Raw genomic sequence first — 18,065 nt, 5'->3', positions numbered from 1 at the left:
ACATTCCTTGGTCTTATCATTCATGTTTCATCGTGCAATCATTCTACGGTCTAGTTTATTTATATCAGATTTTAAAAAACGAACATGTTCTTGAGGTGTTTCAATCCGTGGAACATATCACGTCCCGTGTCTGTTGTAACGGTGATGGCGGTCCCACGAAGATCCCTGCAAAGAAATCCGTAAATCATCTTTTGTATTCGTTTAATACGATCGCAATCACAGATAATCAACCTACAAAGTTTTGGTATGAGGTCATGAATTTGGTTCAAATGAACATTATTGGAAGCAATGCGATCCCACAATATTCAGTGATCGTTGTCGCGGTTGAAATCGAGTCTAAAGTTATGAAATTGTAAATAATAAACTCTTCATGTTGTGTAGCTCCCTCTCAAGGTCAATATATAAATTAAGCTATCAAACAATGTTTCTTGACTAAACTCGACCAATTAGCTATTCCCGTTTGAAAATTATATATCACAACTACATATTCTGAGATTTTCATAGTCGCAGCTACCATTGTTCGGCCGTAGGCGCTATTTGAAATTTATCAAAATGTACCGGGAGCACCGGTAAATTTTTAGATTCAATTTTTCTCGAAAGCAGAAGTGTTTTAGGGGCTAAAAGTTCTAGTGCTTATAAAATATCCACAGGGGCATTCAAATATATCAAAATTGTAATGAATCACTATCCACCCAATTTTCAAAATTTCCCAAAACTTTGTATTACCTTTATAAAAGCGATTGCAATATAGCCTAGGTCATCGCTTATCGAATCGTATACGAACACGATAATGACGCCATACTACGTATTTAGTATGTATTTACTAAGTATGTACTATGTATTTAGTATGTATTTAGTATGTATTTAATATGTATTTACTATGTATTTACTATGCAGTTACTATGTATTTACTATGTATTTACTATGTATTTACTATGTATTTACTATGTATTACATGTAATAAGAGCATGATTTCTATAGAGTACACAATAGGGTATTGAAATTGCCTTTGAATTGATTTCTGGAACGTTACACAGGTTTTAAGTGTACAAGTAGTAAGCGTTTGTATTTATTATGGTAATATTCTATCTTGGAAATATAAATACGGTCAACTAAGTAATAATTTGCGATGTATATGCCGTGGTATAGTGGTTGGTTCACTTGGCTCTCAATCCGTGAGTAGAAGAATCGAATCGAAGCCCGAATCTAACGTCCTTTAGCAAGACATTAATCCACATTTGCCACTATCCACCCAGGTGTTAATGGGTACTTGGCAATAACTTGGGTATTGAAAGTTGCAAAGTCCCCAGGAAGAGCTGTATAACTAATGATTGAGCTACCCTGGGTAAATGAGACCTAATTATTTATCTATAAAAAATAGGTTACATTATGATAGATTTAAGTTAAGTACTATTTAATCAAATTACGGTTCTTACAATTCTTGAAGATGGGTAAGATTCCCGAATGCTCCCGCCTCGACAACCGTGAGTGGATTTCCTGAAAGGTTTCTAAAAGAAATTAATACATTAAAATTGATTGCAGTCTATTTATCACAGGTCGCTACTACTGAGAATCAAATTACAAAGCACAGACAATGATTTTACTGTATGAAATCAAATCAGATTTAGAAGTGATGTTTCCTGCTCTCAATGAAGCTTTATCGGAGTCTTGTGTAGCTGGACTTCACTGAGATCAAAGAAGAAAATCCATCCAAGTCAAAACGTGGGAGTGAGAAGCTTTGAAGCTATATTGTTAACAATAAAGTATTATCCTGTAGGTTTGCACCTCGCTTAACATTTGAATTCAAAGGCAGGTACTTACAGCGTTTTCATACGATGGAGACCATCAAAAGTACCTCGAAAAAGACTGCGAATACTGTTCCTCGCCAGATTCCTGTAATGAAATTAAATATTAAAACACAATGGTATATACATTGATACTTAGATCTCAGCATAACGATTGATAAACTTTACCTAATGTTGCCGAGTTTACTTTGCCACTTTGGATGTGTTCCAAATCAACTCTGGCAATACTTCAAACAACGGGCCCGTGTCCCTTCTGAATCCCACGTGGCAACATTTGGTACTGAATACAATTCTTACTGTGGCCGAAGTATGATTACATTCCATAGGATCCTTCGGTGGAACCTATATTCAACAACGATTATTCTGCCCTCCTGGTGGACACAGCGTGATTACAATCACCCCGTGGTACCTATATCCCACAGTTCTACCAGTGACCAGTGTGTTTATATCCAATCTCGTCACGCTTCCGTACCAATATTCAATCATTCTCTTGGTGGCCACATTGGTTACATTCATTCTCACCGCACTGTGTTATCTACATTCCAGTTTTCCATTGGCCACAGTGGTTACATTCATTTTCACCACACTGTGGTTTCTATATTCCAGTTTTTTCGGTAGCCAAAGTGTGATATATTTTACTCTGCGGGTATCAATATATGTTAGTTATTAATATCAGCTCGTCTAGTGACCATAGTACTTACATTCGTTCTCCTATTTTCCACAGTGTAACCGAAATAAGCACATTGGTCATGCTGAATTTAGATATTTGGAAAACCGTCCGTGTAGCCATACAGACTCGACTTATATTTTGATATTGTATTTTTCTTAAAATGTAGTCATTCTTAATACGCCAAACTTGGCGGCTGTATGTTAACAAGGATTCTGGCATACCATTTGGCCTCCTGCAGGTTCGGTAGATTTATCGATCATTACCCGAATGTTCATTTGGAGCACTGTGGCTCTAAATCGACGTTCTCAGTGAAATGCCAGTAGAAATAAAACCTCTAGTATATCTACGCAACCTTTACACAAAAGGTAGGCATCATACTTACAAATTCAAAAGGTTTTTGTTTTCCAGAAATGAACCTTGTTGAATTTCTTCCAGAAATGACGCTTCCAAGTACCTGTAATTAATTCACAAATTAAAACCGGTAAGTCCAATTCGCTGTATCTGGTTGATAAACCAAACCATTAAGTCTTTACAAAAAAAGAGGAAATGCCATATCGCACATTGCTTTCCAATGCATTTTCGTTGTGATACTGGTTTTACGCCGATACAAGTCCTTCTAATGATAATAATAATAATAGCAGCAACACTTATAACAATAATATTAATAATTTTGTAATAAAAAGTAACAATTATGATTTATGTTTGTTTTAATTATTAAAAAATATTAATATAAGCCGAAATATAAGATACCTCGGTTACAACGACGAGACTGCAGACAGACCGAACAAAAAAGATTATTACCAGCAGTGGCTAAGAATCATTCGTATTGGAATCGAGGTGGAGTTGGTTTGGCTGTGTGACTAAGGTATAAGGCCTAGACCCACTCGAAGAGTGGAAAACCACATAAAGCACTTATACACAAATGAAAAATCAATTATAAACACTATTAAACAGATACTTACAAAGAAATCAAATAGGGCATCAACAGGGGCATGAGTTGATAACTAGTCCCTTCTGTGACGTCATCATTCGTCACAATACTTAAGGATGAATCGCACGGGCCATCTAGCTCGTCACAGATTACAGATCTAAAGAAGATGATGGGTGTAATATGGATGAGTCTTCACTGCACAATCAAGGAGAGTTTAGGGACTAAACGTATTTTGTTCCAATGCCTGAGTACACCCGCACTTTCAAAAATGGAGACTAACATGGAATGAAATATATTAAAAAATATGTTTCATCAGATTTGTCTTCATGCTTAACATAAAAGCAATAACCTTCGAGTCAAATCAAATCAGTTCATTTCTGTGAAAGAGTTGTTTAAGCATTTATTTGATATGTTGACGTCATAACTGCTCCGACGAAACCATTCATTTTCATATTTCATCTTTTCAGAAAAATAAATCAGTTCAAATATTACCTATACCACAATTGCGTGTACTTAAGTGCATAACCTTGTAAATAAAATCTTGTGAAATACAGTCAAACCTGCTTAATTGACCACCTGGCAACAAAGATCACGTTTTTTGATTCCCTTCGAAATGGTTTCTCGTTGAAACATGTACTAGGAATCTGTCTACAAATACCATTTTTGTGTTTCCTTTGGGTGGCCGCTATAGACAGGTTTGACTATATATATATATTATATATTATTTACAATTTTCTGAGCTGGCGGGGAAGGAGCCTAAAATCGACCTGGTCCGGATGGCAGGAGTAGGATAGTGCATCACACTCACAGCCTTGGGGGCATTGATCTTTTGTAAAAACAAAATCCAATTCATTAACATGTTAATTCAAAATAGAAATATTTGAAATTAATTTACTATTACGTGAAAATGTACATTAATATTGTCATTCTATTGTTAAAATTATTATGTAATGCCAGTATCCTACTCGACTATGTCAAGGTATTTTTACACATTAAACGACTCATGTATACTACCATTCTTCTTCTTTATACCAATCATGCCAATATTAACAAATTGTCATTTTTTTAAAACAGTTTTTTGTGTAGTAATGTAAGTTTTTAAAGGCACACTGCACTACTTGTAGCTACTTGCGCCCTCTATATAACAAACAATGCCTAATCGGTGACCATTGGTCCCCCATGATCCTCTCTTTCTTATGTTAACTGAGAGCTGAGTTGATGAGATAACCACCTGTCCAGTGACCTTGCAGGGCGGTATAATCCCTCCTGTAAACTAGTACAGATAAGCTTTAATGTACTGTAATGCCTCTTTTTTCCTCTTTTTTACCACATTGACTACTTTACCCGAATCTATACTACTTGATCAATATTCACTGATTTATTTATTTATTCTGTCGTTGATGCTGTTGTTGTTTCGTTGTTGAAAGATCAAGTGGCTTGAATTTGCAACTACAATGTACACAAGCCTAAATGTAATGACATACAATTTACAAGTAATTTGTTGTACAGAAGTATAGATGATACCATATGTTCGTGTGTGTAATTACCACCAAAATAGTGAATATCACATACCACAGAATTCCTCATCGTCTCGTTCGGGACAGTGTATGATGTCATCGCACACGTGATCAAGACCGATACAATAGTGTTGCCCATGACATCGATATGATCCATCCGGGCATTCATACTCATCTACGTTCGATGTATACAGGGGTGGAGGTTCAGAGATATGACACAGAAAAATACATTAACTCTTTATATGCCACATAATTAATCTCCATGTGCCAGCTAGCATTTATCATGGGATAGATATACCAAAGGATACAAGATTCTTTTCGTTTTCTTTCATGGACCTAAGAAACTGCTAAATGAATTTGAAAATAGGGCAAAGAATAGTTCTAAAAACCCAGTTTCACAATATAGCTCGGGCTAGACAACTACGACGTAAGTAAAGGTTAAAAGAAAACTTTAAATTCTCCAATTCTAACCCCCAAATCAATGCTATCATCCACCCTAACATGTCAATTAGTTTCTGCAATCTTTAACAGTGGCTCTGTTACTGCGAATTTCTTTCAAATTCCCAATCGACTAGTGTATGCACATCTTATTATAAATTGAATCCATCCATCTGCTCTTTAAAAATCGTTAACCAAAGTCACCGCAAAAGGCTTCATCTTCTCCGGAGGGGCAGTCCATTTTTCCGTCGCATCGATATCGGAGGGGGATGCAGTAAGAAGAAGGGCACTTCAGGTATGACTCTGGACACTCAAAATTACCTGTACAAAATGAATATTTAAAAAATGTTAATTGAGAACAATGAGTGATATACGCGGTTGCGTAATATGTGTGACAAAAATAGCCGCAATGAAAATGTGTAAAATGACCTGTGAATTTCTATAAGAAGAAGAAAAAAAACATAAAACCCTTCTTTTATTGAATCTGTCTTGTACTCATCATAAATGAATTTAAGTTCTCGCTACAGCTGTACATGAACTCTTGAAAACCACGACTCTTATAACTGATAATTTGTAGGCAACATTCGCAACGGCAAAAAATGCCCTACACTTCAAAGTCGTCGTTAAACTCGGATACCAATTAATTATAAAGCGTTTGGATTAACCATTTTAACACTCGTAAATACTGAACATCATTGAAATGAAAATGGCGCCTACCACAGGCTCTTAGATGTGTGACGTCACGACATCCGGTGAAGAAGCCATATTCATCTAGTTTATGAAGACACCGTGTTGTGTGTGACGCGCATGCTCCGTTATTGCACGTGATATCTGTAGCCGAATCGCAGGCGTCACCCGGAGTGCTATAAGCTGTGCAAAAGAAGTGGATAATCGAAACATTTAATTTGACCAACAAATCGAATTACTAACATTTTTAAAAGTGTTCATACTTTTAAAGAAAGGGTGTTCTTGACAAATTGAAAGCTTACCCGAGCCTCGCCCGACATAGCAAAAAGTAATGTATGCAGAATGGTTTCCGAGTATTGCAGTTCATTCATTAATAACAGGTTAATGGAATCACTCGTCACAAGGTCTCAAAGAAAGAAACATCCATAAATGTTAACATGTTAGTAAACCGGTATAGGCTATTATTAAATCTAATGATGCACAATGTAGGCTATCATTTTTATAATAAGGTAACACTTTGGGAAAGACAATACGGTTATCTAAAGACCATCTCGCCTTTCCTATAATATGTTCAGGTAGGATTTTATTTATTTGTCGTTTTGACAGGGTAGCCCTTTCAGTTATAAAAACTGCTCGACCAACATAATCAAAACAAAACAAAAACAATTTTCTTTTTTACAAAACATATAAACATACATAAGTTATAATGAACACAAAAATTAAACAAGATAAAATATTGAAATAAATGGGGGGGGGGGGGGGAGGGGTAAAATATTCATGTAAGTACTATTTTAAACTATGTGAGAGAAAGGAGTTTGCAGTGTTTTTTTAAAAATGAATCCAGTGAGTTTAATAAACGTACAAAAAGGGGGTAATGCATTACATATAACGGAGCCTTGATAACAGAAAAATCTTTTGAAATACTCGGTTTTGTGTTTTTTAATGAATATTGCACAGGTAGTTGCATACCTGGTATAAACGTTTATCGGTCGATAGCACACGATATCCTTAATATATTTCGGCATTTTATTATTTATCACCTTATACATCCATAATCTATATTGGTATTGCACTCTTTCAACAACTGATTGCCATCTTAGACAGGATAATAATATAATACGAGGTGTCAAAATATGTACGTTTAGTATTAAACGGGCATAACGATTTTGTAACATTGATCAGTAATGCAGATAATTAATTACGTTACAATTAGAAGCTGGATGATTTGTTTGTATCTAAGATGAAAAACACACTCTTTGACCGGGTTAGATACTCAGTATTTGTCCGGTTAGTAGTAAATCGGATTGGATTTGGTGATGCATGAGGTCACAGAGTGATACTCACCACACTCAGATTCATCCTCGTTCGTATTTCCTATGCAGTCGATCACACCATCACAATGAACCTGCCTTGGAAAAAGCGAACCGTCGTAGCACTGGAAGGCAGATTGAGAAAGCTCTAAGACTGTGTCGGGGGGAAGGAGATAGAATAGCATAAACTTGGGCTTCTATCATGATAGTGTTGTTGTTGTTGTTGTTGTTTGTTGTTGTTTTTATTTCTGTATAATAAAATCAGATAAAATACATACAACGTAATCACACAGAGAAAAAGGACAAAATACGGCTGGTAGCCCATTTTCAGTTGCAACTGTATTGTTGCTGCTGGTCTTCCATTGGGCCCCAAAAGTGTGTAGGGTAGAATTTGAATTCATCCCCTTACAAATAGAATAGTTTGAACTTCACACAAAGATTACTAAAAAGATCTAGAATAGAATAGATGTACAGCATTACAATAGTTTTGCATTACGTTGTTAGAATAGTTTGAAGTTGACAAGAGCTGCCGAAGACCTCCAGGAAATTTTCTGACAGAGAACCACGAATTCAGAATGCAATCAGATTTAACCCGATCAGAAAGAGGTATTTATGTTTAAATTGTATTCCTATTTCACCTTATGATTTATACCAAGTCACGATACCTTTTTTTGCATTTTCTAATAAATTATTTCACGACACGATATTGAAATTGAACAACTTTTGTTAATGTCGAATGTCATAATAATTTATTGACCAAACATGGAAAATACGGCGATTTCCTGTTCTACCATAAAACTCTCTTTTTATTGTTAGATCTACATCGTCCGCTATAGTTCAGTAATATAATTGGTCTGGAATATATAAGTGCCCCTTATCCTATTACCATCATAGGGAACTTCGGACAAATAAGATCAAACACTAAAAACTTAAAATTATCGTATCTATACCTAGAACCAAATTAACACCAGATTGACATAAATATGATAAAATAGGGCCTGCATGGCTACATAGAGTCACCAAACAATTTAACATTCTAAATTACTAGTATTTGAAATATAATTATTACCACAGCCATCTTCATCTGATGAATCGTGACAATGGCTGATGAAATCACATCTTTTACTGGCTGGAATGCACTGACCATTGTTACATGCAAACTCATCTTCAGTACAAGGCGGTAAGGCTGAAAGAAAAACAAAATTAAATTCGATCTAAATTACACCTGTAGTTGCTGTATTTTTATAAGAAAATATAGTCGTTACCGCCCCCGTTCTTTGATTGATATACCTCTGATAGTCCTATGTTCTAACATGACTTTGTTGGGACGGGAACTTGTCCTAATATCTTTGGAATCGACAGAAGGCCTTCTGGTTGCTTACCCACAAGCATGTATGCTTTCTTAGCAGTCAGGTAAAATAACCACCACCACCACATAATTAATAGTAATAATAATAAAAACAGTAATCGGGGTGTTGGAACATTAATTTGGCTTAAAAGAAAAACAATTTTTCTCACTTACCACATTCACTTTCATCCGAGTTATCCGGGCATTGCGGGATGGAATCACAATAGAATGATATTGATATGCATGACCCGTCACTGCATCGAAACTGATCAGAATTACAAACTGAATCAGAAATGACAGAGTTAAATATTATCAGTCAGTCAAATACCTTTTGCCTCAAATCGAGTAATCATTCTTATTCACTTTTGATAATTCTTTGCAGACGTTGTTCCTCAATTATCAATAATCACTTCCTTTCAAAGCTAAATTTCAATATGGATGCGAAAGAAAAAGTGTCAATGTTGCGACACTCTTGCATTTAGGAGTTTAGGCTCTAGGAATAGTTTTTAGATATCCTTATCCGAAGTTGTCCCCGGGCTTCTTCCTTTATTACTGTTCTTGATGATTTTTAGTGTTTTGTTTATTTCTATCATTGTTTGTTTATTTTCGTTTATTAATTTTGGCCCTTTTGGCCGCCCATAACAATGAAATTATGTGCACACCGCAACGTAACACAGAGGAGTATTATGGACAGCAATTCGTCCCTGTTTTCACGAAGTGACGGTAGTGAGGAAAATCGTCACGCAAAGTGAATGCAATTCTTTTTCACTACCGTCACTTCGTGAAAACAGCGACGAATTATATGATTTTAAATGTATGGAGTCATGACAATTTGAGATTGTAGATTTCATAAGTGAATTGATTTGATTTGATCTATACCTTCTTGGCAACTATCTTCATCGCTCCCGTATAAACAGTCCAGTACTCCATCGCAAACAACGGCCTTACTGATGCATTCACCCGCAGAACATCGGAAAAGTCTAGTCCCGCAGTTGCTGACAGAGTCTATATGAATTGATAGAATGACAAGTTTTTTCTACTTCACTTTATCGGGCAATTGAACTGGAGATACGTAATAACAAGGGTGACTTAATTTCATGTAATTATGACAAACATACAAGCTTCTGTTAAAATATTGTAGTAAAGATGTGACATGCGTATTAATGCAGTGTAAACAACTTAATTGGACGGATCTACTACGAAAGCAAGGTGTCTATGTTTGGTGAATAGGAAAAGGGTGTATAGGTAACATTAATATTTTGCATATATATATATATATATATATTTGCACATTATAAATAGTACAAATTAAACAAAACATATTATAAATATGAGTATACGTACTGTTCTTACTATAGCACTTCTAATTGTTATTTTACACATAAAGAACAGATTCCACTCGAAGACTTTCAATTGAAAGTGCGAAATTATTGATCAGAAATGAAATTTAAATATATATGACTATTTCGTGCTATCTAAAAACAACAAAGCATAGAGAAGTATCTTACCTCCTGACGGTAAGGTTATTAGTAATTCCCCTGATAGATCTGTGAAAATCATGATAGTAAACAAAGTAAAACTAATTGCTATAACATTCGGATTATGTATTTCAAAGTATAACAGCAATATCAATTTGAAGAGAGAAATGTTAAACTAAAGTATGTAACGTATGTAGAATGTAGCGTGGAAACGATACGTAGGCTTTTTGCAAATAAGAGTCAAGTCTTGTTCATACATAAATGTGTTTGGGTGGGTGTGTGGGTGTGTCAGTGTATATTTTATTCATAAGCATACTCATACCCTTTTCAAACGATGAAACTTTTCTTTTTAATTTTAACTTTACCATCTTTGAGTTTGTATGCACATTCCAAAACTTGGAACTAATTAGCACCGCAATTAATTGATAATTGATTTACTGTTTTCTATCTCATCTTCAAAACATACATATTTATATGCATCAATGTAATATTTGACATTGGATACATTTTCCGATACAGTACATTACAATACTGAGCTGAGTGTGGGTGTGTGTAGGTGTGTGAGGGTGCATATGTGTGTGACTAGATTTAATTACTGTACCAAGTGCTCCGGATGCTGCTGTTTCACAAATGAACTGCTTTGTTTCAGGAGATGCACACGCTACGTCATGCCACAGATTGGTCGACCGATCTGTCGAAGTGGCTGAATCGAAGACTAGCATTGTGCATGCTTCAAGTGAACCTCCATTAGGCTGCCTCTCACCTTCCGTTCCTCTGCAAATTAAAACAAAAATACAATGTTTTAGGCGTTTAAAGAAATGCAGTCAAAGATAAAATTCCGTTATTTTAGCGGTCAGCTAATTTTAGAATGCAACTTTTAATACGAAAATAGTTTTTTAAAACATGCACGTGTCAAAAAACACATTTCTATGGGATTCTACGAAAAATACATTATGTAAGGAGCAATACGAGAAGGTTATCGTTCCAAATAATGTGTACATGGGATGCTTTGGTACACCTGCACCTCGTGGTTCGTTATGCGCCTTCGACTTTATTTCGCTGACTAAACAAGAAAATTGTTCAAACGTCATCCATTTTTCGTACAAAGAATACTGAGCTGAATTACAGAAATGATTCTGAAAAATGAATAACATTTAGGGAAATAAATAGTACTATTTACTTTGTGATGATAATAATAAGTACTACATTTCCTAAGGGTTAGCTGTTAAACAAGATACAAGAAACATAAGGTTTAACATATCACAAATTAATTTAAAAAAAAAAAAATCACTTTCCATCACGTGACTTACTGTGGGGGATTGTACCAATCTGTGTAAGACATAGGGGTGCCGTCATTCCAATAGAAAACTCCACGTTCATCTCTTCTGCCGAGACCTACGATCAAAATGTGCAAACAGTTCAGTCGTCAAATATTTCCAAAAGTTTATAGATTTTTCCTCCTAAAATATCAAAATGCTTTGCTAATCTATAATAAATAAAGACATTTACATCATCTGAACAGCAGAGAAGCAATACGATTGGTCCATTTGGGACTCTTCTTGCAAGGACTGCAAGGACTGCTTGCACGACCATGCTTCAACAATCTTGACAATTATTTTTTAATACCTGAAGTGCTCGCAATTGCACAATGCACGAAGAGTCAAGAGGGGTCAATTGAACAGTCAGAGAGACGGTTGTTGAGGTCTTAAAGTGTAACATGGTCTTAAAGTGTAACACGACCCCCTAGCTCCTGAAAAAAGAGTCGCTGCGTGCGCGCGGCGCTTACGTACAGCTAGCTGTAGTTATCATGCATGCAAACAGCAGTATACTGCTCGCTTTCGTTCCAGCTAACTAGCTAGTTGCTGCAATTGTTCGACTAAAGTGTACCAATTCAACATTTAAAGCTTAATACAGACCGATAGGAAAGATTATGCCTTACATGAGTAGCTTCGTAAGCTCTCTTTTATCCCATAAAGAGAGAGAGAGAGAGAGAGAGAGAGAGAGAGAGGGAGAGATTCAAGTGGAAAAGGCCGAAGATTGTCATTACCGCGAAGCATTTATAGACTGCGCTCCGACTGCGCTACATGCACAGCAGGCCGTGTTAATCGCCATTCGTTATGGGGGGACAATTTGGAATTTGACCGTTAATTTGGAGATATCATTGTTTCTGATTACATCTATCTAGCACATTTAACTTCTCTTGATGATGAAAATATGCCGGAAAGTAAGCCGCAAAGAAAAGAAAACAAATGAAAAAGAAATTGAAGAAGCAGAAGGAAGGAAAGGAAGAAAGAAAATGGGATAAGAAAGAAAAAAGAAAAAGTAAAAAAAGAAAATAAATATAAATAATAAATGAATAGAATATAGGAAAAAGAAACCAAGAAAGATAGAAATAAATTGAACGAAAATTGAAATGAAAAGAAGACGAAAGGAAAAGAGCAAGATAATATTGATACCATGTCTTCACTTCTAGTCAACCTCTTGTTTTTTTTTATAGGCCTGGCTGCCTTTTTTTCCCTTCTTTCCTTTATCTTTTTCTTATTTTTTTCTCTAATTTTAAAAGTAATCTTGGTTTCTTATATTTTTCTTTCCTTACTCGTATACTGTGAAGAAATGATTTTATCCTATGGCGTATTTCATCTGGATTGTATGTTTGTCACAAGTTCATAAGTGCCCCTTATGATATCTGATAATAGCCCTTTTTATTGTTTACCTTGACACGCGTCCCCTCTAATAAGTGCCCTTTTACTTTTTGATATGTGCCACTTTCCCCTTTTTAATAAGAGCCCCTTCCCTTTCTCATAAATTCCTCTTTGACACATGCCTCCTTTTCCTTTCTTGTAAGTACCCTTTCCCTCCTAATGGGTGCCCCTTTTCCCTTTTTTATACGGCCCCTCTCCTTTTCATAAATACCCCTTTTCATCTTTGATAAATGCCCCTATCAAAATCTTATAGGTTCCCCTTTTCCTGCGACAAATGCCTATTTTTCATTATCATTAGTGCCCCTTTTAAAAATCTCTGGTGAGTGCCCCTTTTCAGGTGCGAGAAATGCCCCGTTTTCACCACTGATTACTGCCCCTTTTACTTAGACACATGTTCCTTTTCTTTTCAAATAAATGTCCTTTTTCCATCTGAGTGCTCCATTTTCATTTATCCATAACATGTGCCCCTATTTTTTAAGCGACTAAGAGCAACTCTTTTTCTTTAACCCCCCCCCCCCCCAAGCTTGTGTCTACGCTAGATCGCATTTATAGTTGATATAAGTGTGTTATATAGTTTTCAGTCTTTCATCATCGTGATTAAAATCCCAAGCTGTAATTTTTCGCACAGCGACCTCACTTATCTTGAAACTTTTGCTTCCATGTCATGTAAGTGAATATTCAGATTGTGCAAAGTAACATGATGCTTAAACAGTAGCTAATTGGACCATGCATGTTCAGTTGAAAGAGTCTGAGAAACAAATATTGAAATCATCCCTCATTATTGTGACCACAATGTAAACAATTTTATATTTTTGCTTTGAGATTTCCCTTTGTATGTGCCCTCCCCCCCCCCCAGAAAGTGTCTTTTTTTTGTCCCCCCCCCCCCTGAATATATTGATTAGTTAGTTAATTCGGCGAGACATTGCTGCGGCCAGCTGGTTAGTTCGAGTGAACAGCAAACACTTAGCTAGATGTATTATGCCAAGGCGCTGTGCGCATCGACTAATTTTTCAGGAACTTAGGCACCGTGTTACACTTTAAGACCATGTTACACTTTAAGACCTCAACAGACGGTCGTTATTGGAGGACAATGTAAACCCTCCGTTTACGAGAAAGTTTCGCAATCAGTAAACACCGTGATCAGAGCCAAGCTGCCCAACACGACCCTGCGTAAAGCCGTAAATGTATGACAGTGGCTGTTCCGATTTTTAATGCAAATGACCAAGCGACGTGAAATCTTATTTTTATTCAAAAAAATCAAGTGTCTGTACAAATATAACAGATCACGAGTTCAAATTTTCATACTATCAACATACTATGGGGATTCTATATAAATGATTTTCTTATTCAATTCAGTTCTGTCATGTTTCTTCATAGTGATGCGTGCAGCGGTTGAGTGAGTAGCATGGCTAAAAAGTAAGACGTCTTCATCACTGCGGAACTGTCTTGCTAAATGAAGGACATCCCTTTTCCTCAAAACACGTCCGTCTCTCTGACTGTTCAAGATCGTCATGAAGCACAAACAGTGGCGTTGATCAAGATGTTAAACAGAGACCAAATAGTACCAGGTCTCGAGACATAGTTCATGCTAGTATTTAGGGTATAATGTGTGTTATGTGTTAAAGTGCCACATGCAAACTGGAAACAATACTTTTAGGTACACCAATACTTTCCTATATACGTCTCGGTCTCTGTCACTTCCCATTGGGAAGAGATCATATAATGTAGAAAGACCATCTCGTCTTGATCCCGAATGCTGACTAGATGACCCTTAGGGTTTTCCTGGCATACCAGTTCTGCCTCGTTCCATGTACTTGCTTCTGAGTTGATAAAGAGTCGGCAACATGAGCCATGGAAAACATCCCATCCATCAGAACATGTGTGATCTATGATTTGAATTTTTTAAAAGATATAAAGTTATAAAACAAACGGTTAAAACACATAAGCCCTGGCTGAAATTGGTCAAAATGGCAATGGTTGATCCGGTGACAATTGCTCCGCGGTCATCATCCTACACAAAACGCTTTTCCTGTGTCATGTTACCAATACCATTTGTACCATTTTTGTTAAAGATCGAGGTATTATATATAAGAAACTCCTTTTGTTGTTGTTGATCGTACAGAAAATCTGCCAAATAAAAAATCCGAAAAACTTACTGCTTGTACTGTTGATCATATCAGGAATAAGAATATATGACGAGTATTCAGCTAAGAAACCATCACCACTTCTGATGCTGTCGGAATGGAACCTGATCTCCATTCGGTTCAATGACGACACAACTAATCCAGAGGGTTTCTTCTGATCGCAGAATCGCCCAAGTGAACGTTGAGATGACATATCCATGATGATCACGTAGTCCTCATTGCATCCTTCTTCCAAGGACTTGACATCGAGTTCGACGAAGTGCAGACTGATCTGAGTCCATGGTTTGGTGGCGATGTCCCAGGAGAGGTCCAGATCGGAAGGATATGAATCGAAGTAGCCCGGAGACATCAGAAACCCGGAGCTTTGCTTGCAGGAGAAATAATCCTCAGATGTACCTTCAGTTCTTTCGCTACACCTGGGTTTATCTTTAATAAAATTCAAGTCATTACATACAATCACTACAAGAATATATTTTGTATATACCTGAAAAGGTAAATTACAAAAATGTTCACAATAGAACGTAATTTTATGTCAATATATTTTCGGGGGAATCAAGCCGCTAGTAAGATTTATTCAGAAATTTCTCACTGTGTATAGGATTTTAACAAAACGAACCTTACAGCTCCTTAATTAATCCCCCTCTCTCCATAGGATCTGTGTCATAAAACCTAAATATTTCCGCGATATTAGCTCTCAATCTTTTCCCAAAAATGAAGATTCGGACGGTAGGTGCAGTATTTTAAACCAGCAAAAGGTTATGCGATTAACATGCCTAATTTGATCATTTCATATTTTTGCTTTTGATGTTTATAATCAAATCTCTTGGTTCTCCAAAATGAGAAGGCCCAGTATATAATTAAAAGGCTTAGGAAACATCCGACGATGCCAACATACCTACAGAACCATAGACAACTATGGCGCTTGAGATCCCGGTGAGAAATCCTGACAATAAGGTCACTGATGGATTTGAAGATGATGAGACAAAGACAGATGGGACGTGACTGAGGTCAAAGGACACGTCCGTCTCACCGACTGAGTCACTGATCGAGAGAATACCATCCGATTTCCCGCTACTGTCAACCTCAGACTTGAAGGGAGAAAATAACATGTTTCGTCGCAATTTTCTGCAATTTTAAGTACTTTATTGCATTTTAGAACTTTTGAGAAGGGAAATCCAAAGAGTTATGGTATTTAGGCATGTTCAATTTCAAGTAACCAAGTACGTTTGAGTCATGACACTATGATATATTCTTGATAGATAAAGTTTTATTGTTCTCTGAGCTTAATTGATCAATCTAAAGATTCATAGACATTCATCTCTAAAGTTCTGATAAGATATGAAGCGTGTCTATCAAAATAAAGCATATTGTCACAGCCATTCTATGACGAGAGATAAGAAAAATCATTCCAACTTTGTGGGTAACGTCGTATTTGGTCTGATCTAATCTCTAGATAGGGCTATTGACGAATTTACTAAATCTCAGATGTGGCCCGAGTACGAGACAAAATAGATTGGACTTGCCCCCAAAATAACCAAATACACGGAAAAAATGCTGTCGAAAAAGGACATGCTGTTGTTAATGAGGACGGTTAAAATGTAACTTCATCTCATCTTACATTTTACAAGATAATACAATATATTTAGAAGCTTAAAACTACATGTTAATATATTTATTATTTGCTTTAAATCTGGAAAAATTGAAATTTATCATCTCCCTTTACTTAGGAATCATGTTTAAAGTAATGTTTAAGACATTTGATATCACCAAACATGGCGTTAAAGCCCCACTGCACTACTTGTAGTTACTTGCTCCCTCTATATCGAAAACAATGCCTAAAGCGGTGCCCGTTGGTCCCCCATGATCCTCTTTTTTATGTTAATTGAGAGCTGGGTTGATGAGATAACCCCCTGTCAGTGACCACGCTGGGAGGTCTAATCCTCCCTGGCCAAACTAGAGCAGACAGGCTTTAAAAGATGAAAATCTTGAAATACCTGAAATCCATGGAAAATGAACACCACATATTGACCTGCTGGCAATCTGATTTCCTGATGGCACATAGCACGAGGAGGGAATGTTCTTGATTGGTCCAAGGCTATTTCCGTCGCTACTTCAGGGGAAAGATACGCCGATGAGCAGTTCTCCTCGCAGTATCGAGACGCACAGTCTGCGAAAAGAGAACATCGAGGAGGATAATGCTATTTGCACACGAGGCCTAATTTTTTCTGCATAGAACTGACGTAGAACATGGAGACGCGATGGCTCATTGGTAAAGCAGTGGATTCCAAACCGGGAGGTCCCGGATTCGAAACCAAGGGGATGCACTAGTGTCTTTTGTAAGGCTTTAATCCTTATCATCAAGTCCTTCGGAAAAAAAAGTTAAAGCCTTCGGTCCCCTGGTTGCTTTCTTAGCAGTCAGGTAAAACAAACAAACAAAACAAAAAACTGCGTCAGCACCTGGCACAATCGAATTGATTCTCCGTGTCCAACGGGTATTACGGCCTGAGTCGAGATATTAGAGGTGAGGGACATTGTGCATCGTAGCTTGCAATAAGGGTAACAAGTTGAAAAGTCGATTTTGTATACAAAAATCTTTAAAAACTCTTACCAAGTATATGACATCCTAAAAGCTCCAGTCGGAAACACAATTTGTCGTTCCAGTCAGTTGGTAGTACCCAGTATCGTGTAGCTATGATTCTTTCCGGGAGAGATACTTTACACATCGCCGTCTCGCAATCTGAAATATCCTATACATGTAGTGTAGATTGAGACAAATTGATACATCTAAAAAAAAGGAGTATTCATTTCCTCTTCCAAAAACACATCGCACAAAATGAGTCTAGGAAGACGTAGTAATACGGCGGAAATCAAATAACATACAGAGATACACCAAAAAAATAAAGTCGCATAGCGCACCGACCACCACCACACATATTCTTATTTTCCCTTTCGGTCTTAAGCCCCCCCCCCCCCGAAAAACGAAAAATTAAAAGATCAGCCAAATGTTTAAGTAAAGTTTACAGTAATTTGAGATT

General features: G+C 36.7%; 1 protein-coding gene across 1 annotated transcript; it reads right to left on the bottom strand.

Annotated features, from left to right (window-relative positions):
* Positions 1 to 71: 71 nt before the first annotated feature.
* On the bottom strand, positions 72 to 15,497 carry LOC105438398 (prolow-density lipoprotein receptor-related protein 1-like). The gene is made up of 14 exons (XM_030994330.1): positions 15,043 to 15,497; positions 11,495 to 11,579; positions 10,786 to 10,958; positions 8,428 to 8,544; positions 7,393 to 7,512; positions 6,079 to 6,231; positions 5,566 to 5,682; positions 4,979 to 5,098; positions 4,136 to 4,232; positions 3,438 to 3,563; positions 2,858 to 2,929; positions 1,822 to 1,893; positions 1,437 to 1,508; positions 72 to 165 (listed from the first exon to the last, which is right to left on the bottom strand). Exons 1-14 carry the CDS (start codon positions 15,377 to 15,379, stop codon positions 72 to 74), a joined length of 1,755 nt encoding a protein of 584 aa, XP_030850190.1. The 5' UTR covers positions 15,380 to 15,497.
* Between the last annotated feature and the right edge of the window lie 2,568 nt (positions 15,498 to 18,065).

This window comes from Strongylocentrotus purpuratus, unplaced genomic scaffold, assembly GCF_000002235.5.
Source record: "Strongylocentrotus purpuratus isolate Spur 01 unplaced genomic scaffold, Spur_5.0 spur5_scaffold_21, whole genome shotgun sequence".
Taxonomy (NCBI): domain Eukaryota; kingdom Metazoa; phylum Echinodermata; class Echinoidea; order Camarodonta; family Strongylocentrotidae; genus Strongylocentrotus; species Strongylocentrotus purpuratus.
This window is presented reverse-complemented; position numbering and strand designations above follow the sequence as displayed.

Coding starts and splice junctions, on each gene's coding strand:
- LOC105438398 (XM_030994330.1), bottom strand. CDS start 15,379: ATGTCTCCGGGCTACTTCGATTCATATCCTTCCGATCTGGACCTCTCC. Junction 4,233..4,978: donor AGACGATGAGGAATTCTGTG/GTATGTGATATT, acceptor TTTTTACAAAAG/ATCAATGCCCCCAAGGCTGT. Junction 2,930..3,437: donor ATGCCCTATTTGATTTCTTT/GTAAGTATCTGT, acceptor AATTAATTACAG/GTACTTGGAAGCGTCATTTC.